This window comes from Nuphar pumila, chromosome 17 (genome assembly GCF_984573655.1).
Source record: "Nuphar pumila chromosome 17, dmNupPumi1.hap1.1, whole genome shotgun sequence".
NCBI classification, from domain to species: Eukaryota; Viridiplantae; Streptophyta; class Magnoliopsida; order Nymphaeales; family Nymphaeaceae; genus Nuphar; species Nuphar pumila.
In genome coordinates, this window is record NC_143265.1 from 68,049,598 (window position 1) to 68,070,804 (window position 21,207).

Here is a 21,207-nt window from a genome sequence, read left to right on the forward strand (position 1 = left end):
TTTCTCGTATCAAATAGGTCAGGGAATAGGTTTCTGCAAGCTAAGGGCATGATTAGATTGTCAAGGCATCATTACTAATTCGAATGGTCCTTTTCACAGCATTTGGGAAAATGAACCAAAATGACCTTTGGTTGCTATTTTTTTTTTCCTTTTCCGGGCAACAAGGAGAAGCCACTGACATGCTCTTGCGTACTGAAAGGTGCCACATTGTCCATGACATTGTTTTCGGTGTCCACGGTATAAAACTCCATGAGTATTCCCTCTGCCACAAAAATAGTTTCTTATTGGTTTCAACCTTGTAGCAAGATACATACCTAGAAATGAAACTCGCAACATCCTTCAACTTGAACGTCTTAAACAAACCTACCCAGTAAGGTGTGCAAAGCCCTTGTGGGTCTTAGATTGCTAAACCTGCTGACTGAAATGGCCAAATAATGATGAGCCTTGTGATAGAGATGGTCAAATGGCTAGTTGAGCTTGCTTTAGTTATTACTCGACAATCAGTTAAAAAGCAATGATCCTAATGGTATTTTTAAAGCAAACTTGATCAACGATTTTCTTTGCCCCCACCTAGGTCCCACCAAGAACGATCAGTGGGTGCCTAGTGTAGAACATGAAGTTTCTCATCAGACTGCCCTTACAACCGCACACAAGCACATCAGTTCTTATGCATAACAATTTTCATGATACCGAGCTGGGCTCCCAATTACCACTGTGAAGATGGCTCCTTGTTGGGATTCGGATCGAGGTGTGTATGATGCGAGTTAGCACCCTGTTGATAGGGGAGAAGAAAATAGGGTTTTGATTAATGGCCTACTTCGAGGGTTTCTTCTCTGTTCATTTTTGCAGTGCACGGGGGGCTGAGAATATATAATCTGGCCCTGAGTAGCCGTTATCCTAGCCTTGAATGTAGATTTTTAATCTCATTCAATATAATATTTAACTCACACGTTGCATGAGTTATCAATCCACCATTGTGTAACTCTTCGAATCCTGGTGTGAGACCCTATGGCTACATTGGATCTATTATTTCGATCCAACATCTCCCACATGGTCATATGAGGTGAACACTCACATTGTATCATAACTTGTGCATCATGTATTGCATATAGCACTTCTTGATAATATATACACCAAATAACCATGCACAACCCTTGGGTTATATCAATGATGTTTTTTTCACACGTTATGGGTTATTTCCCATATAATCATGTAATTTTTTATCATTCAATTTAAAGTATAAGATTTTCACACATGCTATGGGTCATTTTCTACATAGTCATGTAGATTTTCTTCGTCATTATATTCAATTATGAGGTTTTTCACATATACTATGAATTATTTTTCACATATTTATATGAATCTTTTCATCATTTTCAAGTATGATGCTTTTCACACATGCTATGGGTTATTTTTCATAGTCATGTAATTTTTCATTATATGAACTATGATATTTTTCCCGATATAGTATGGTTTAGCCATGAAATCATTCTTTCATGCACACCTTTCACGTAACTATATAAGTTTTTTATAATGTCAATTTTTTTTATCATAACCCTTAAGGTACAATAATTTATTTTTAGTATTTACCATTCATTGCATACTCAACTATGCAATCCATAGTTTTAGAGAAAAGTGAATATATCATAATGTGAGTCTCACATGGTCATGAAGTTTCATATTGCTCTTTTATGATCATACCATAGGACATCATAATATGCTAATAACCTTGTACAAAGTTCACATGCACAATAGTGAAATACTATGGATTTTTATCAATTCATGGATCCATAATTAAAGTATGATTTGCCAAACATAGCAAATACTTTCACTGTTCAAAACTTTCACCATAGTCAATACTTCAATTATCCATGTGCATTATTACATGCAACATGCTTAAATTCTCATAAAGTTAATCACCACCTGATCATTTTGGATTGATATATATATATATAATTTATTGAACACCAATGTTATTAATATGTATATTTCAGTTTAAATACATTATGATTGAAATTAGTCGTATTTTTTATCTTCCCTTTTGCTATTGGAGACCACCAAAACAACAGTTGAAGCAAACAGTGAGATAGTGCAGCTAAAGAATAAAAAGAAAATTTAGAACTAAATTTTGAAGGCTTTTCGGCCTGCCCATTTTAAATAAAGCTTAACATGAAGCTTTGAGAATACTAAAAAGAATTTCAATTTTTTCTTGTTTTAATTTTATTTCAACAGTTTGTTGTGAATAAGTGAGTAATTTCAACTTATTTGTGAATATTAGTATTGTAAACTCAGAATCAGGTTTCTACTATTAAAAAAAGTTTTTAACTCCGCCATTGGCATGTTGACCAATGCCAATCCCCAGCCTAAAAAATGGAGGGAAAACTATTGATTTTTTGAGAGAGAATTCAACCTAAACAAATCTAGGATGAACTGTTTCTGCCATTTAGTCGACCCCATTAATAGCCCTAGGATCAACATGACACAATTGGAGTAGTGTTTTCTTTATTGACATCATTTAACATTGATGGCCTGCCCTTTTGTTTAATTTTTACTGATTTCACTTGATTATGTTGTTTGCAATTTTTTCCTATGATAATTCAAATGCAAAAAATTAGTTGAAAATTTCACTTTTAATAATATCTTATATCCTTTTTTTAGGAATAACTGAACTTAGAGAAAAGTTCAGGAGCATCAAGCAGAGGTTGCATATCTTGCTTGATTTCTCTAGGTATGTCTAGTATGACAGACCAATATCCCATATTCAAGAATTATACTATCCACATCCATCATTAGATTCATTTAATAAGAAGACCTAATAATGAATTATCCAAATAATCATACACATCAAACATAACTGGGTTCATATTATACTATAAGTTTTGAGTCAACTAATTCTAAACCGGATCTTAACACTTGATCCATGTTGAGTTATTTGCTCAACATACAAATAACTACAAAATACTTATAAAATATCCCATTCATGTATAATAATAGTACAAGTATGTTCAATGATATTTTTTGGATCTAAAACTTATGAACTGGATATATTTGGATTCATTCAAATTCAACAAGATCTAATAGCATTGCTTGAGTCCAAACTAATTCAGCTAGATATAAACTCATTCAACTAGATCAATGTAAATCCATTTAGGTTCAACCAAATCTAAAATATTTTACTGATTCAAACAAAGTCAGTTACCTTACTAGATCCAAATATTTGATCAAATACTAATCAGATCCAAACATTATATCTAATCGATCCTAATTTAATTAAACTTGATTCATATAAAAATTGGATCAATACTAACCATACCAGATCTAGATTCATATATATTAGGATCCAAACATGAACAAAATATATAGCGTATAAAAATAATATGTAAATACATAGTATTTTAGGATCTAACACAGATGCATGCTAAAAATCTAACCTCTTCCATATCAGGGTAGAGATCCAATCCATATCATAATTCAGTTTAATTTTTTTTTATCGAATTCAACAAAGTTTATAAGAAACTATCTTTATCAACTTGATTCAATCTAGATTCAAACCTGTCTAAATAAAGCTCTTGGAGGTATTTTGCAAATTAAAAGAACTTTTCTACAAAATAAAAAAGGTTAAAACATATTTCTGGCAAAACAACAAACATGAATACTAAAACAAAATATTAAAAAAAAATTGAGTTAAACAAAAAATTTAAAGTTTTCTGAAAATTCAAAAAAATTGACATTGGTTTTGAAAAACTAAAAAATATAACTGTCTTAAGTATTTTTCATAGAACATATCTGTTTTTTAAAATATCATATAAAACAAAGCCTCTGTTCTGTAAAATAAAGGAGTGTCAAAGAAATTAACTAAAAAGATCAAAGATAATATCATAATTTTATTTCAAACGATTCCAACCTTAGAACCTAAATCCCCTTTTTCTCATTTTTTTTCTTTTTCTTTCCTTTTTTTCTCATCCTCTTCCGCAAATCCCTTTTACAAACGGGTAAAAAACCCAGAAGAAGAAGTGGGGTGGCTGCCGTTGCCTTCATTACGGGTTCTGATAGGCCCGTCCGTCCGGTGGAGGGGATTCCACCACCAGCTGCCTCTACCGCTCCCATCTTCGAAAACCACCACCATTGCCCCTGAAGCCGCCTCCATTGATGTCGACAGCAACTATCCCATAGAGACCTTGACTCCGGCACTGATTCTTGCGCACTCCAGTGAAAACCTTTGTAGAAGCAGAATGTTGTGTTTCGTGACCGTCCACCACCACCTCCTTGTCAGTGGTGATGCAATAGCAAGCCAAAGATCTTCTGGCTGAGGAGGCGCCTCAGCACCTTTTCATAGGGGACGGCCCCTGGCACGATGTCGAGGTAGAGCAGCAACCACATCAGCTCCTCATTCAGGCGGAGCTGCTCTCTTGGCTGGCTTCGCACCCTGTCCACCATCTCCTGCGTTTGGAGCTCGCTCTCGAGCCGGTTCGCCTCCCTCTTCACCTTGCCCACAACCCACACCAGATTTCGGACCAGGTGGGCTTTGTAGGCGGTCTGGATCTCGATGGTTGCCTTCTTCTGGTGGGCTCAAGAGCGGGTGAAGGACATGACCATGGGGTTGGGGAAGGCGGTCCCCGAGGACTCGATGGGGATTTTGGTGGTTGGCCATTCGATCCCCTGAATCTTCGGTTGCGGTGGGGCTTCCTCGCCAGAATCTCGAAGGGGGCGTCAGAGATGCCGTTCTTGGTTTTGTTTGGTTCACCTCTCTCCGGCTGGGGGCCACTGATAGGAGCGGCGCATCCTTCCATGTTGTGAAGCATACGGGGCACGATGTAGTGGTTTCTGGCGAGTTATCACCACTGGCCGGTTGGCTATGTTTAGATGTCGCACAGGAGCTCAGGCGGAGGGCGATGCTTCCCATGTGGTAGCTGATGGCCCTGACGCTGACAGGAAAAACCCGACGGAGAAGGGGGTTCTCCTTCGCTCCTCTTTTATTTATTTATTTATTTTCCACTGCCTCACGACGGCAGCGAGAACCACCGGCCTGCTATCCGGGAGAACATGCCCTTCCAACATCGGGCTCCTCTCCGTGCGTCGATTCCCGCAGGCAGCAGCACCACCCGTCGATCCCGACGATTCTTAGGTTTTTCGACGAAGGCTAAATCCTCATAGATCTTTGAGCGACGATCCATCGATTCTTTCCGTACACCATGAACCGAGCGGTAATACCAATATTGGGGTGTGTGTAGTGCGGTTACCCATCAAAGAGAAGAAGAGAATGGGATTTTGATTAACGACTCACTTCGGAAGCAAATCAGGTCATGTTGCTGAACATCCGACATCGTGGCCATCCGATTTGCATTTTAAAAAGCTCAAAAGTCAACAAAATCTCGTTGCATTCATCCAGAATTGCAAACAGACGGCCATGATGTCGGCATGAGCAAAAATACTCATGTTCAGCATGACCTGATCTGCTTCCGCTCACTTCAAGGTACAGTGCGCGAGAATATATAATCTTCCCTCAAGTAGCCGTTATCCCACCCTTAATAAGGTTTTTAATCCTATTCTATAGGATATTTAACTCACACTTATCAGCCCACCATTGTGTCTCTCGCTACCTAAGTTATCAGCCCACTATTGTGTGGTTCTTTCGATTGTAGCGTCAGACCGTATGGCTATCTAGATCCAACAACCTTCCTGTCTTCCCCATCCCTCTCGTCTATGCCCCCCCTCTGTCTCTCAAACCTCCCCTCCCTTTCATCCCATTCGCCTTCCCTTATAAATTCATCACTTTCGGCCTCTTTCTTTCTTCCCACCAATAGCACTCTTGGAATTTTCTCCCACAGAGTTCGTTGAAGACCATGGTCTGAACCAGATTCTGCTTGATGACCTTAGCAAATCTTTGAACATCCCTTCACCTTACGAACACAAAGTCATATCTAAGCTCCCATTCTGGTTTTCCCGTGACTTCTTTTTAAGGCTCTCCACCATCTTTTGTTCTTGTGTTTCTTTTGGTGCACTCACCATCTCCATCATTGCCGACTTTATTCGATCCATTAAACAAGAGGCATTGGTTCATTTTGGAATTTTGGCCTCCCCTTGCCTGCCTTTTTTCTCATACCTAAAGTCTGACTTGCATGAGGGATGGACTACAGTGGTTTCTTGTAAGGAAGCTCAAATCTTGAGGATGTTTCATCGAATTTCTGAATCAAAATTCGCTCAACAAGGTGACTGGATTTGCTAGAGGTGTGCAGTCATCAACTTTTGGTGCCAGAAAAACTGTTTCAAGTGTAGCTTGGCCCTTCATCAAAATAACCTGAATCTAACAATCACATTTTCTCTGCCTTCTCCTTATCTTTCCCTATCTCTCTTCCCTATCCTCAGACAGTCTCCTTCATCCTTTTTGGGTCCACATTCTTGTCTGCCTTTCCCCACTTCCCCTTGACTTACCTTCCACCGCATCACTTGTGACAGGATCAATGTCTACTTCACCTTGGGACGATAGAGCTTCACCTTCAGCCCACATTGCGCCTTGTGGAACTACCTCTACCACTGTCCTTTCGAAGGACATTAGAGCAACAACTTCTCTCTATTCTCACTTGGGTTGCTCCATTCATCAAGATTTGAATGCTTTGGTCATCGTCCTCCCCCATGACCAAGTTAATAATATCAATGTAACGAATACGAGACTTTCCCTACTTACCCGTATTCACTGGATATTCGAGATCACAAGATGATCTCTTCACGTTGTATCAAGATGTACATTCTATATTTTGCTTTTTTGGTTATACTTGTATTCCTACAATTATGAGATTGATATACAATTACCTGTAACCAACGTCAAAGGAAATTAATCACATTATCATTCTCTGCTCACCTGTTCTCGCACCAGCTTCCCAAGTTCACATGGTATCAGAGCACTAATCCCTCGATCGTGGGAACAATACATTTGTGATCAGAAGGACTTGATCGATCATCCTGCCGAACCACCTTGTTTGATCTGCTGTATCGCATATGGTCTGCTGATCACTGCGGCATCATTGACCGTCGCATGGTCACGAAGGACTTCATAATTCATCAACATCTCATCGGTTACTCTGCAGTATCGTATTAGAATTTTTTTTCTTCTACTAGACTTCTTGTTCATTCAGCTGCGTCACAACAATAATTATTTTATTGATTTTATTTCACTGCTCAAAAGTTTTTAGCAGTATGGCTAGCGATGGAGGGATAATAATCAAAGTCCGACTGACTGAGTTGAATCTCCTTCACCATTCTTTCTTCACCACTCTGACAATCTGGGTGTCGTCCTCATTTCCACCTTGCTGAATGAAGACAACTACTGAGTTCATCGATGGGTCATCAACCCAACCAACACCATCACCATCTGGTGTGCAAATAATATGATTTTGTCATGGCTATTAAACGCTTTAACTAAAGACCTTGCAAATAACATGATTTACACTCACACTTCTAGAGAGGTATGACTGGATCTCGAACAACGATTCTCCCAAGGAAGAGCCATACATATTTTTTAACTTAAGAAACTGATCAATGAACATCTGCAAGAACAATCATCATTGGAAACATATTTCACCAGCCTTAAGGGGCTTTGGGATGAACTTGACTTGTACTCATTCGTTCCTGAATGTACCTAGGACACCTTCAAAGAGCTCAACAAACATCTTCAACAGAAAAGTGTATCAGTTCCTTATGGGACTGAACCACTCCTTCTCGGCCATGGGAAGCCAAATCTTGACAATGCAACCTCTACATCATGTTGGAAAGGTATATGCTACTCTTGTGCAGGAAGAAAAAAACATACGTTGCATCTCACCAATAGTTCTGATTCATCAGCATTTCAAGTGAGGTACAAAGCCAATTTCAATCAACAAAATATGAACAATCAGAACCCCAAAAATTGTCCAAGGCCAAAATGTGATCACTGTGGCATGATCTGCCACATCAAGGCCCACTGTTATGCCTTACATGGCTATCCAGCAAATCACCCACTAAAGAACTCAAACCAGCCACGAAATGTGGAAGCGCCAAATTCGGCATCCAATGCCGGATGCCGCATCCTTACAGCGACCCCTTTTCCTCAACTGACTGATGCACAATGTAATCAGCTGATTTCTTTTCTCAATATGAATGATGCAACAACTTCTCCAGATCTTGCAGGTAATGCCCTTATTAGTCTTCCTTAATATTCCCATTCTTGGATCATAGACAGTGGGGTGTCTGATCATATGATATTGATGTCCCAGTTGGAAGTCTAGTGAAATATGAATTCTTCTCCAGACCTTAAATTCGTCGGTCTCCCTAATGGTCAAAGATTAGACATTATGCATATATCGTCCAATCTCACATTATCCAAAGTGCTTCATGTTTCCTCTTTTCAATTCAATCTACTTTTTGTTAGTCAACTAACCACAAGTTTCAATTGTGCTGCAATTTTTTTTCTTTTTTTTGCTTATTTTAGGACCTTTCGTCGAGGAAGTTGATTGGAGCGGGTAAGCTTGTGGTCGGTCTGGAAAATCCTCGCTCACTATTCCAGAAGGAGTAAAGGGGTAGTCCATGTCCAAAATACCCGTAAAAGGAATTGAGCTTTATTGATTTGGTTTGAGCTTGAGAGCTAGTACAAGCTTGGCTCATTTATGAAACGAACCGAGCTGAGCCAAGCTGAGCCCGAGATGGCTCAATTTATTGTGCATCCCTACCCATGATAGTGCTCCTCCTTGGGATTTCATTGATGCATGTCATTGTGATCAAATCAGACTCAAAGATGTGATCTACATGATTTATTTAATAAAGATAAATCATCTTTATTAAGTGAAGATCAACATTTATATCACCTAAATCTGACATGCATATGATTTTTTGACCATTGTATATGGCTCTACTACTGGTTCCAAGAAGCACTACAAGAAAACAGGTCATTGCCGATGATATTTATTGTCGGCAATATATGATTTATGGTAGCCAATAACATAAACAACGATAAATATCATCGCCAGTATCATCAGCTTTTTATGATTGTTTATATTACTATTTTTTATGATATTTATATATCATTGTGTATCTAAAAATAAATTCAACGATATGATATAGTCGATATAAAACAACTGACTCTAGAATGTCATCATTAATAGTAATTAAAAGTGACGATATTTATCGTCAATTATACTAAATAAAATCGATGATAAATGTCATCACTTATATATTAAAAGTCGATGATAATTATCATCATATATATATTGAAAAGTTATATATGTTCAAATAGCCGACGATAAATATCGTCAGTTATATTAAGAAAACTGCTGATAAATATTATTGCTATTAACTTTGATGTAGTCGACGATAAATATCATCGGCAAAAGTCTTTTTTTTTTAATTATATTTTTATTGATGCAGTTTTTGCATGAAATTGTGCAAATTTGCATAAAACTTTCACATAGTTTAATGAAAATTATCTCAATTAGAAAGAAAATAACATAAAATCGTGTGAATTTGTATAGAACTTTTGCATAGTTTGATGAAAATTCACTCAATTAGAATGAAAATTATATCAAAACGTGCAAATTTATGTAGAACCTCCGTATAGTTTGATGAAAATTTGTTCAATTAAAAGGAAAATCACATGAAATCATGCAAATTTGCATAGAACTTTTACATAGTTTGATGAAAATTCTCACAATTAGAAGGAAAATCGCATGGATTTGTGAGAATTTGCATAGAACTTCCTCCTAGTTTGATGAGAATTCACTCAATTAGAAGAAAATACATAATTATTAAAATTAAAAATAATCTATAACAACAATTAATACAGTAATTTTAATAATGCACAATAAAAAGTTCTATCGATAATCAATAAAATGTAAGAATGTGCACTATATCCTTAGATACAAACATATTATGTTTACTCAACAAAATAATTTATTTTTGCTCAACCTAAATAGTAGAAACAAAAAATAAACTTCAATTGTTACAAACCCTAAATCATTAATCAAACACCAAAATACATTACAAATCTTTTTTCATTCACTTTCTTTTCGTTGAAGAAAAAATAAGGACAAAGCAAATGCATCCAAATCCAGATAGAAGATCTCCATGCACATGTCCAGACATGCATAAAAAAAATTGAACATCAGAATCTCAATGCAATGTTGCAGGTTATCTCTATTTTTTGTGGTATAATGATGTGTATTAAAATCCATGTTTCTCTATTCAGTCTACAGAGATTCAGAGTATAGGTGACCTTAAAATATCCAATGAACATAGAACAATGAAAGAAAAATATAGATATCACATATTCCTTGGCCACAATGAGGATAAAAAATCCCAAAAAGGAAAAAAAAAACAGAACCATGAAAAATCACAAAAGGAGGGGGTGAAACCCTTACTCTGATCGCCGAAGTTGATAGATTGCTCAAACTCCGAGTTGTGGATGTTGTGATTGAAGGTAGAGAAGAGGTTCTCTAAAGCAACAGAGGGCTCAAACTAAGAGAGAGAGATTAGTGATGGCCGGAGAGAGGTCACCGACGTAGGTGATAGCGGTGGACAGAGGGAGCTTAGAAGAGAGAGGGAGAAGGGAAGATGAATGTGAGGTTTTTGAAAGAGAACAAAAATAGAAAGGCAGAGAGGCCTCTCACACATGAAAATCTAAATTTGTAACATCAACGATGATATTTATCGTCGATTTTAGATTTATAACTATAATGCATTTCCATAGTTTTTTTTTTGTTTTTTTCTAAAATTCCACCATACGATTGTGATCTAAATGCATGGTTTTATAGAAAAAGACTCCTGGATCATCCAATTACGTTGTATAAGAAGGATCTTTTAAGGCTTGAAAATCAATGGCTCAAATTTTTTGTAAATATGCAAGCATAAAAAATCATATTTTTTGTTCTGGTTACGGTGATCTAATAGTCGATGCCAACCAAGTGGACCACACCGAATGCATATGTAGTATTAGATTTGCAAAAAAAAACTATGAAAAACTTGGTTCATACCGGTTTATATATTTTGTTAGTTTAAATATTCTAGTTTTCCTTGATTTAGGGTAACTAAAACATGTAAACTGGCATGCACCGATATTTTTATAGTTTTTTTTTTATTTTTTTTCCAAAAATTTACCATATGAATGCGATCTAGATGCACGGTTTTATAGAAATAGACTCTTGGATCATCCAATTATGATGTATAAGAAGGATCTTTTAAGGCTTGAAAATCAATGGCTCAGAATTTTTGTAATATGCAAGCATAAATAATCACATTTTTTTATTCAATTACGATTATCCAATAGTCAATTCCAAACAAGTGGATCACGTCGAATACATCTGCAAGGTTAGATTTATAAAAAAAACTATGAAAATCTTTGTTCAAACCAATTTACATATTTTGTTAGTTTACACATTCTAATTTTTTTTTATTGAGGGTAACTAAAATATGTAAACTGGTATGCACTGAGAATTTTATAGTTTTTTTTTTCTTCAAAATTTTATCGTACAGATACGATCTAGATGCATGGTTTTATAGAAACAGACTCTTGGATCATATGATTACGATGTATAAGTAGGATCTTTTAAGGTTTGAAAATCAATGACTAAATTTTTTTGTAAATATGCAAGCATAAAAAACTATATTTCTTGATCCGATTTCGATGATCCAAAATTTGATTCCAAGCAAATTGACCACGCTGAATGCATCTGCAGGTTAAATTTGCAAACAAAACCTATGAAAATCTCGGTTCATACCAGTTTATATATTCCAGTTTTCTTTGATCTAGGATAACTAAAATATATAAACCAGTCAAATATGTAAACTAGCATGCATCGAGATTTTTATATTTTTTTCTAAAATTTCACTATACGGATGCGATCTAGATGCTTGGTTTTATAGAAACAAACTCTTTTATCATCCGATTATGATGCATAAGAAGGATCTTTTAAGGCTCTTAGAAATAATCAACATATGATAGTAGTTATCATTGTTAATACAACAAGAACAACTTCTTCATCCCAAAACAATTGGGGTCGGCGATATGAACCAACAAAGAAAATCATTTTGGGTCTTCCACATGAATCCTTCTCCTCCAATCACTTCTATCCAATGCCATGTCCTCGGTGAGGTTCAAAGCATTCATATCCTTTCCTATCATCTCCATCCAAGTCTTCCTAGGCCCACCCGACCTCTTTTAACTAATATATTTTCTCATTTCTCCATCCTTCTAACTAGAGCATCATTAGGCCTTCGCCGAATATGTCCAAACCACCATAAACGATTCTCTCTCATCTTATTTTCAATGAATGCAACGCCTACCTTCTTACGTATCTCCTCGTTCTGAATCTTATCTTTTATTGTATTTTTACACATCCATCTAAGCATACGCATCTCAGCTACACTCATTTTTTGAATATGATGTCTCTTGGTAGCCCAACATTCCGTACCATATAGTAAAGCGGGCCTAATAGTCGTCCTATAAAACTTTCCCTTCAACCGCAATGGCATTCTACGATCGCACAACACTCTAGTTGTACTTTTTCATTTCATCCACCCAACCTTTATCCTATGATTTACATCTCCATCAATTTCTCCATACTTTTGAATAATAGATCCTAAATATTTGAAACAATCATCCACCGGTATTTCTTGCTCACCAAGCTTCACTACACTCCCATCACTACTTCGTTGCTTACTAAACCGACATTCTATATATTTTGTCTTACTCTTACTCAACTTAAAACCTCTTGCTTCCAATGTCTGTCTCCATAATTCTAACTTAGCATTAACCTCAGCTCTTGACTCATCAATCAAAACAATATCATTAGCAAACAACATACACCACGACACATTTTCTTGAATTGATCTCGTATGCTCATCCATCACTATAGCAAATAGGAAAGGGCTTAAAGCATATCCTTGATGTAACCCAACCGTTATAGGAAAATTGGTTGTCACCCCTCCACAAGTACGGACATTGATTACTACTCCTTCATACATATCCTTAATTATACTAATGTACTTGAGAGAAACATCTTTCTTCATCATTGTCCACCAGAGAACGTCCCTAGGTACTCTATCGTATGCCTTCTCTAAATCAATAAAAACCATATCCAAATCTTTGTTCCTCTCTCTATTTCTCTCAATAAGTTGTCTAAGAAGATGTATAACTTCCATAGTTGATCTTCCAGGCATAAAACCAAATAGATTCTTCGATATCATGACAACCTTCCTCAACCTAGACTCAATCACCCTCTCCCAAAGTTTCATAGTATGACTCATGAGTGTTATACCATGATAGTTTGTGCAATCTTGTATATCACCCTTATTCTTATATAGCGGCACCACTCATTAGACATCTTATTTGTCCACCAAATCTTGTTAAAAAGATTTGTCAACCATTCTAAACCTTTCTCTCTCAAGTATTTCCAAGCCTCGATAAGTATACCATCTGGGCCAACTGCCCTTCTTGATTTCATTTTCTTCAAAGCCTCTGCAATTTCTTTTTTTTGAATCTTGCGCATGAAGTCACGATTTATCTCATGAAAAGGAATGGACAAGTCTCCAAGATCCTGAGGATGATTTCCATTAAATAGCTTATCAAAATAATCTTTTCATCTCTCCTTAATCTCCTCATCTTTGACTAAAACCCTTTGTATTTCATCTTTGATACATCTAATCATACCCAAATCCCTCGATTTCCTATCTCTCATCTTTGCAAGCCTATAAATATCCTTCTCGCCCTGTTTGGTATCCAACTTGTCATAAACCTCCTTATATACCTTATCCCTCTCGTTTCGAACTACTTTTTTAGCTTCCTTCTTTGCTATCATATACTTCTCCAAATTCTCATTATCACGACTCTTACTTAGATTTCTATAACACTCTCTTTTAACCTTAATAGCTAATTTGACATCCTCGTTCCACCATGATGTATCCTTGCCTAGCGATGCACCGCCTTTAGACTCACCCAATACCTCCTTAGCCACCTTTCTCATGTCACCCGCTATCTTATTCCACATTGAGTCTGAATCCTCCTCGAGACACCAATCAACTTCCTTAACTACCTGCTCTACAAACATTCTTTGTTTAGCTCCTTTCAGTGCCCACCACTTATATCTAGGATCTATCCTATGTCTATCCCTTTTGCGGCATTGTCTAATTCTAAGATCTAAAATTAAAACTCTATGTTGTGTAGCTACACTTTCTCCCGATATAACCTTACAATCGATGAAACAACCCCTATCTCTCTTTCCAATTAGGAAAAAATCTATTTGACTCGTATTAACCTCACTTTTAAATGTTATCATTGTTAATAGATTATAAATAATCAACATATTAATAACGATAATTATCATTGTCAATAGATTATAAATAATCAATTTATTAACAATAAATGTTTGAAAAAATCGTTAAATGTTGCATGAGTTGATGCAAAATTTATTTTCTTAATGAGAATTTCGTTATAGCGTGCACAATTCCATTATAGCATGCACAATTCTTTAAACATTTTCTGTGAAATTCATCAAGATTTTCGTAAGTTGTTGACTTAAAGATTTATATTTAAAAAAAAATCCAAATTTTTAAGTTAAAAATCTTGGGGCATTGCACAATCAAACATGTTTCAATTAGCTCGTTCTGTTTGGCCCAATCAGGATCACTCATGGATTGGATCTAGATTACTGAGTCCGTTTCTTGAAAGGATGACATTTTAAAATTTCTTTTGATTTTTTTTTGTTATGTTATTCCTGCTGTGTCTTTGCTTCTGGTTCTAATACAACCTTTCTCATTTATCTCATAAAAAAAGATTTTTTGACTATTAAAAAGTGAATGATTCACAAAACACAAAATTTTATGTTTTAAAAAATCAAATTTTTTTGTTGAAAAGATACGGCCCAAGATTCGATCCTTACTAAATTGATATTACTGAATCTATCTAATAGGTCATATTTAATGAAAACTACTTGAATTAAAGATGGGAGATGACAATGAGGATGAGTGGAACCAAACATACTTAGAAGGGTGGTATGCTTGGGTACGTATCCTTGAGTCTCTGTCTAAAATTAAGCTTCATGATGACGCCTAGGAAACCCAAAAGACATACGCCACAAAGACTACACTAAAAAAAAAACTCAACCGTCGTGCCTTCTTTAAATTGCAAATTAATTCCACATAGAATACGTGGTGTTCTTGATCTTGGATGGAGCACTTCAAGTACCCTCAATACCATCTGATAAATCATTTTTTAGGTCAATTCATATAAAATGCTGTTCCTAGCTTACCAGCGGTCTATGATTAATATTATTATTTTTTAACACAACGTGGTGTAGGACTTCATACAGGGGTGTCAACGGGTCGGGTTTGGTTCGGACCCAGGTGGTACCAGACTTGGACCCGATTTTTCGGGTATGGTATCTGGTTCAGAGGAAAAACCATACTCGGACCCGATAAAAACTGCAGGAACCAAACCCCGTAAAACTATATTTTTTATCATTTTTACATTAAAAAATTGCGGGTCTTAATCAGAACTTGGGTTGGGTTGGGGTCTGGTATAAAATTTCACAAACTATATCTGGGTCCATTTATTAATCGGACCTTTGAATCCTGACTTGGGTCTTATTATTTATCACCATAGCTGGACCCTATAGGATTTGGTTAGGGTCGGGTCTGGGTAAACCAGACCTGTTGACACCCCTAACTTCATATGGTCTGTCCTTCTACCAGGAAAGTAAAGACTGCAGTTGACTTTTCATAATTTTGGTGCTATTCAAAAATTTATTTTTTAAAATTAATGATGCAAACTAGAAAAATGATTGAGCGTATTTTTATAGATTTTTTTTTGGAATCCAATCCGATCGATGGCTACCCTTGATCAAGAAGAAAATACCCAGAGAAAAAAAAACCAAAGAGAAGAAAGTGGAAAATCTTCTTTATTCCTCACATCTTCACTCTATCTCATGAAAATCACACTCACAATGTATATATATAGCGTTTATACATGCTTTTAATTCCATCAATATGACTTTTGACTTTTTCTCATATAACTAGATGCTAACCACAAAAATCCATTTTAATTTCCCATTAATGCATTTACCAACTACCCGCATAACTCTGTTTCTTGTAGTGCCTATCCACCTTACTTGAACATGTCTCATTATATTTATTACACATTAAATAAATAAATTAGCATGACTATGTTACTTATACATTATTATTATTATTATTGTTGTTATTATGTAAATACCAACTTTATTCATAAAATATTTACACAAGACATTAACCAAAATGCCCCAAACACAACTAAAATACAAATTTGAACTGTCTAAAACCCAACTACAATTCAACAGTTTTGTGATATTGATTGTCACTCCAAATTCTCTTTCAAAATTGTACTTCATACTCAACCTGCTGTCTCACCAACCCCCACAAGTTTCAGGTGTTTCCTTTGAAAACCTGAAAGCCTGTCCACCACCCTAACATTGGAATGGAAGTCTTTTAATGCACTGACTTCCCAAAAGACAAAGAGCCTTTTACAGTTCCTGCATTTTTCTCCTTTTCAATTTCGTACCCACCGTCAAACATCCACTTAGTGGCACTCTAAATAACCACAGTTAAGTACTAACTGTAGTTAGTTCACCAACCAAAAAGGCAAACATACCCATAAACTAGTGTGAAATGGCCTTTGCATGAGATTCGCGAAGAAGTCGACCTCTCTGACCTCTGCTCCTATATGTCAATGCAGGATTGAATTAGCACTCCCCAACTCGAGATTTAGCGCCAACGATGGACGAGCAACAAGACGTTGAGGAGGTCGTTGCAGAAAGCAAGTATGTCAGGAAAACCAAGGCGACCATGGCTACCATCGACGTGGGCCTACGACAGCTGCGTGAGGTTTGGAAGGGTGAAGTCCAACTGTTACAGCCAACCGTTGGACAGGTGGAAGAAGAAGAGGAGGTTGCGGCGTTTGAGACGTCGATGGAAATGCCACCCCTCGAAGCCGAAATCAAGTCCGGCATGGCAGATTGGTCCAGAAATTGCAGGTTAGAAGGTGCAATGAGGCCGCTGCCCGGGCTGTCCGACTGGTTCCGGCGACTGGAACCCAAGTTCGGAGGAGGTTGGAACAAGGTTGGGATCTACGGGGCTTTGAAGGCATCCTTAGGGAACATAAAGTGCCAGACCAACGTGATAAGGGCTTTGTTTGAAGCATGGTGTTGGGAGACCAACACCTTTGTGTTTCCGTGGGGAGAGATAACGATCACCTTAGAAGATTTGGCGATGATGGGACTCACATTGCTTGGAGAGCTCGCTCGAGAGGACCCCAACAATTTCAAAAGCAACAGTGCAGAATCCGGCAAAGAACTGAAGGAACGATTCAAGAAGCTTCTTAGGCGTGGTTCAAGCAGGGTGACGTTTGCTATGTGGATGGAAGAGTGGGCGCGAGGCAAGGAAGAAGAAGAAGAGGAGGAGCCTTCCATGCAAGAGAACCAGGCGTTCTTGGTGCTGTGGCTGTGCCGCAGCGTGATCTGCTGCTCGAGGGAGCAGTGGGTGAGGAGGGGAGTCTTCGAAATGGCGGTGCGTCTCTCTCTAGGCCACTCCGTAGCGCTCGCTCCGGCCGTGCTCTGCCTCATTTACGAACGCAGGGTGGCGAGCTCGAAGCAGCCCGGCACGGTGGCTTCCTATTTTCCCGTTCATTTCTTGCAGGTATGGGCGTGGGAGCACTTCCCGCAGCTGGCTTCCCAAATCGATGGCTTCGAGTTCGAGGAAGGAGACGTTCGGATGTGTCGATGGCTCTGCAAGGCTGAGAGCAAGTGCACACTAGAGCAGGCGCGAGAGCGAATTCGCGACCACCAACATGTGAAATGGAGGGCGTACACAGGGGCGGAACGAGAGGCGCCGTGGTGGTTTAGGAAGAAGGCGGGACGAGCGGTGAAGGGTGTTTCTTTGTTGTGCTTCATGAGGTGCATCCGATCTTGCAGGATAGCAGGCGTGGGCTTGGTAGAGCGGTACTTCCCGCATCGTGTCGCTCGGCAGTTTGGGCTCGACCAAGGAATTCCCCTAATGAAAGAATGGGTGGTGCCAAAAACCGATGTGGAAGTGGGCGTTGAGCAAGCATTTCTGGAGTATGATAGATACGGTACAGAGAACGCTTTGCTTCCTGTTCCTGATGATGGTCGTGAGGGATAGATGACAAAAGCTTGTGCAGAGTGGTGGCTGCGGCAGCTGGTGAAGATCCCATCCCTGTTTCACTCTTTCCCGGAGCATCGCCTGAACGGTAGTCTTTTCATAACTGCTTTCCCCGAAGCTCATTTTGGCAGTGTGAAACTGCACTGTTTTTTAACGCTTTCCAAGTTTTATCAGAAGCTTGTTTTTGAAGAAAATAACCCTTGCTTGCTTCTTCTAGTGTAAAAATGAGCTTTCTCGATATTAGAGATGCCTTTTTGATGAAAGAATGGTGCCTTTTCTTTTTCAATTTGATGTTTCTCTATCTCTAGGAAGCTCATTTTGTTTTTGTTTTTTAAAAAGACAAGGGTTGCTTCTTCCGTATAAAATGAACTTCCTTGACATTAGAAATGGCTTTTTTCCTGCTCAAATATTTGTGTTCTTTTTTCAATTTTATGTTCTTATTATATGAGTTACATATATAATGAATCTTTTTGTGAACTAAGATTCAAATTCATTTAATGTAAAAATATTATTGTTATTTTTACTGGCTTTTTTGTTTATGCTTCATGAGTTCATGCATTTGTTAAAATTTAGTTTCTTGCATGTGTCATTCCTCGCTCCCACTACTTACTCTGCTAACCCTGTTTTTAGCTAAGGAGGGAAAGGCTTGTTGCCAATGGTCGAAGGGGAAAAAGCGATCTTTCACGTTAATGAAGGGGGGAAGGGCTAAACCAACTTGCGCCAAGAAGAAGAAAACGGCCGGTGCAAAATCAAGAAGCAACACCGTCAATGCAGAATCACCGAACACTGCCAACAATGTTATCAACAACTCAGAGAAAGCTTCTGCAACAGAATTTTCTTCAATTCGGTCTGCCGGTGGCTGTTCTGCAACAAGCATCTCTCTCGCCGTCTCTGCTGAAAGCCAGAGGATTGCTACTACTACAGTGCAGGAGGCAAGCCCAAAGGATTATCTGAAGAAAGAACCAGGTTGCAGAGAAGCCATGATGGATCAAGTAGGCTGCAATACTTCTGATGGCGACCACTCCGAGCACAGAATTCGCCTAGAACTAAAATCCTTCCTATCTTTCCTCGCTTCTACTGGCATGGACAAGATGGTTGAAATATTCACTAAGGGGGAGGAAGTCATCCAAAGCCTTTCTTCTCATGGTTTCCCTGACCCTGGATTAGAAACTCTTCTTCAAAGCCTACAAGATCAAGCCATTGATGCAGTTATTCAGAGGTCTCTTCTCTCTAGCTACGAGAAGGAAATGACTTCCTGCACCAAAGAAACGAACGATGCGTTCGCGATTGCGTCGGAGGCTGAGATTAAAGTTTCAGCGCTCAAGAAAACCGTGGATGCTTGCTCTCAGGAGGTTGAGCATTCTGAGGCAGCCATGGTGAAAGCAAAAGAAAATGCAGAAGCGGCTCATCAAGAACTTGCAGCCCGGCAGGAGAAGCTGCTAAGCTTTAGAATATTACTAGAGGAGGCTGAGAGATCTTCCAGAGAGAAGATTAATGTGTTGGTCAATGCTAAGGAGAAGTTGACTACTGTAAGGCGTAGGGTGGAGGGTGCTAAAAGGGCCCTTGCAGCTGCTGAGACAATGTGGTGGAAGCTCTGCCAGGAAGCTTCTCATCTCAAAGAGTACAAAAGGTGAACTTTGCTGAACTGGTATTGCCAGGTGAACTTATCAGAAAGCATTCCCACTGTTCCCTTGCGACTTACAGTGTACAGTTGCGCTTAGAGTCTGTTTTGCTTTTGTTGAGTCTGATGTAAGCTGCCCGGTTCAGGTGAATTAATACCCCGAAGGGGCAGCCCGTATACTTGAACTGTAATAGCCTGCGGGCAAAATTGTGAATGAATCAAATGCGTTGAGCTTTCTTTTGTTCACCCTCGTTGTGATTGCTTCTTGTGATTGCAACTCCTCTCCCTCTATTCTCTCTTGCTCTCTTGCACTCTGATCATAAGCTTCCGCGACCGGCAAGCGAGCTGACGAGTAGGCTTGCGGCGGTAAGGAAGGACCGTCGCGCCGCGCTGGCCCATTGAAGGAAATAGGCCCGTGACAAGTGGTATCAGAGCCCATTCTCGTGCTGGGGAAGGGACTCCGGAGTCGGTGTCGACAGACACGCCGACAGGCTGCGATTTGTGAGCAAGACATCGTGGCGCCTTATCAACACTTGCGCAACACCAGAGGCAAGGCAGTTGCCGAAGCTGAGGAGATGGGTTCACCTCAGGGCCAAGAAGAGTTGGCTGCAACTGTTAATAAGCTGGTGGAAGATGTGACTTCGCATGATGAAGCGATTTCACGTGCATGTGATTCATTCAATGGATTGAATGATGTGGTGGCGAGCCTGCAAGAGCAGGTGAACTTACTAATGGGGCAGGTCACTTCGTTGACGACTACAGTGGCCGATCTTGAGTTGAGAAACCGTACGTTACAGCGGACGGTGACCCTGAATGGCGGAAATGGTGAGAGATCGTCAAGGATTGATGTACCTAGACCCGCAAAATTCAATGGTTCTCGCGACAGCAAGGCCATTGAGAACTTCTTGTTCCAAGTAGAAGACTACTTGGATATCCAAAATGTGACCCTTGAAGATCTGAGGATCAAGGCTGCAGCGGCCTTACTTGATGGTGATGCTATCGCTTGGTGGAGGCGGAAGCGCAATGACATGGAGAGGGGTCAATGTGTGATAGACACCTTTGACGACTTCAAAGTAGAGTTGCGCAACTACTTCATGCCAAGAAATGCGCAGAGACAGGCTTACCGGATGGTTCGTGAACTCAAACATACTGGTTCGTTGCAAGACTATGTCCGAACGTTCCAGAAGCTTATGCTGGAGATACCTAACATGCCAGAAGACGACATGCTCAACTGGTTCATTGTGGGACTTCAACCATGGGCACAGTCCGAAGTGGAAAGGAGCAACCCCCGTATTTTGGAGGATGCATATGTGGCGGCGGAGCGCTTAGTTGATACTCAGCGCAAACCTTTCACCCCATCAACCAAAGTTGGGAAGAAGCCTGACCACGGAGGCAAGAAGGATGAGCAGCGCAAC

The 21,207-nt window shown here is 38.9% G+C and overlaps 1 protein-coding gene across 1 annotated transcript; it reads left to right on the top strand.

The window, feature by feature from the left end:
• Positions 1-16,770: 16,770 nt before the first annotated feature.
• On the top strand, positions 16,771-18,171 carry LOC149812109 (serine/threonine-protein phosphatase 7 long form homolog). The gene is made up of 3 exons (XM_089992982.1): positions 16,771-16,941; positions 17,092-17,259; positions 17,353-18,171. Exons 1-3 carry the CDS (start codon positions 16,771-16,773, stop codon positions 18,169-18,171), a joined length of 1,158 nt encoding a protein of 385 aa, XP_089849108.1.
• The last annotated feature ends 3,036 nt before the right edge of the window (positions 18,172-21,207 follow it).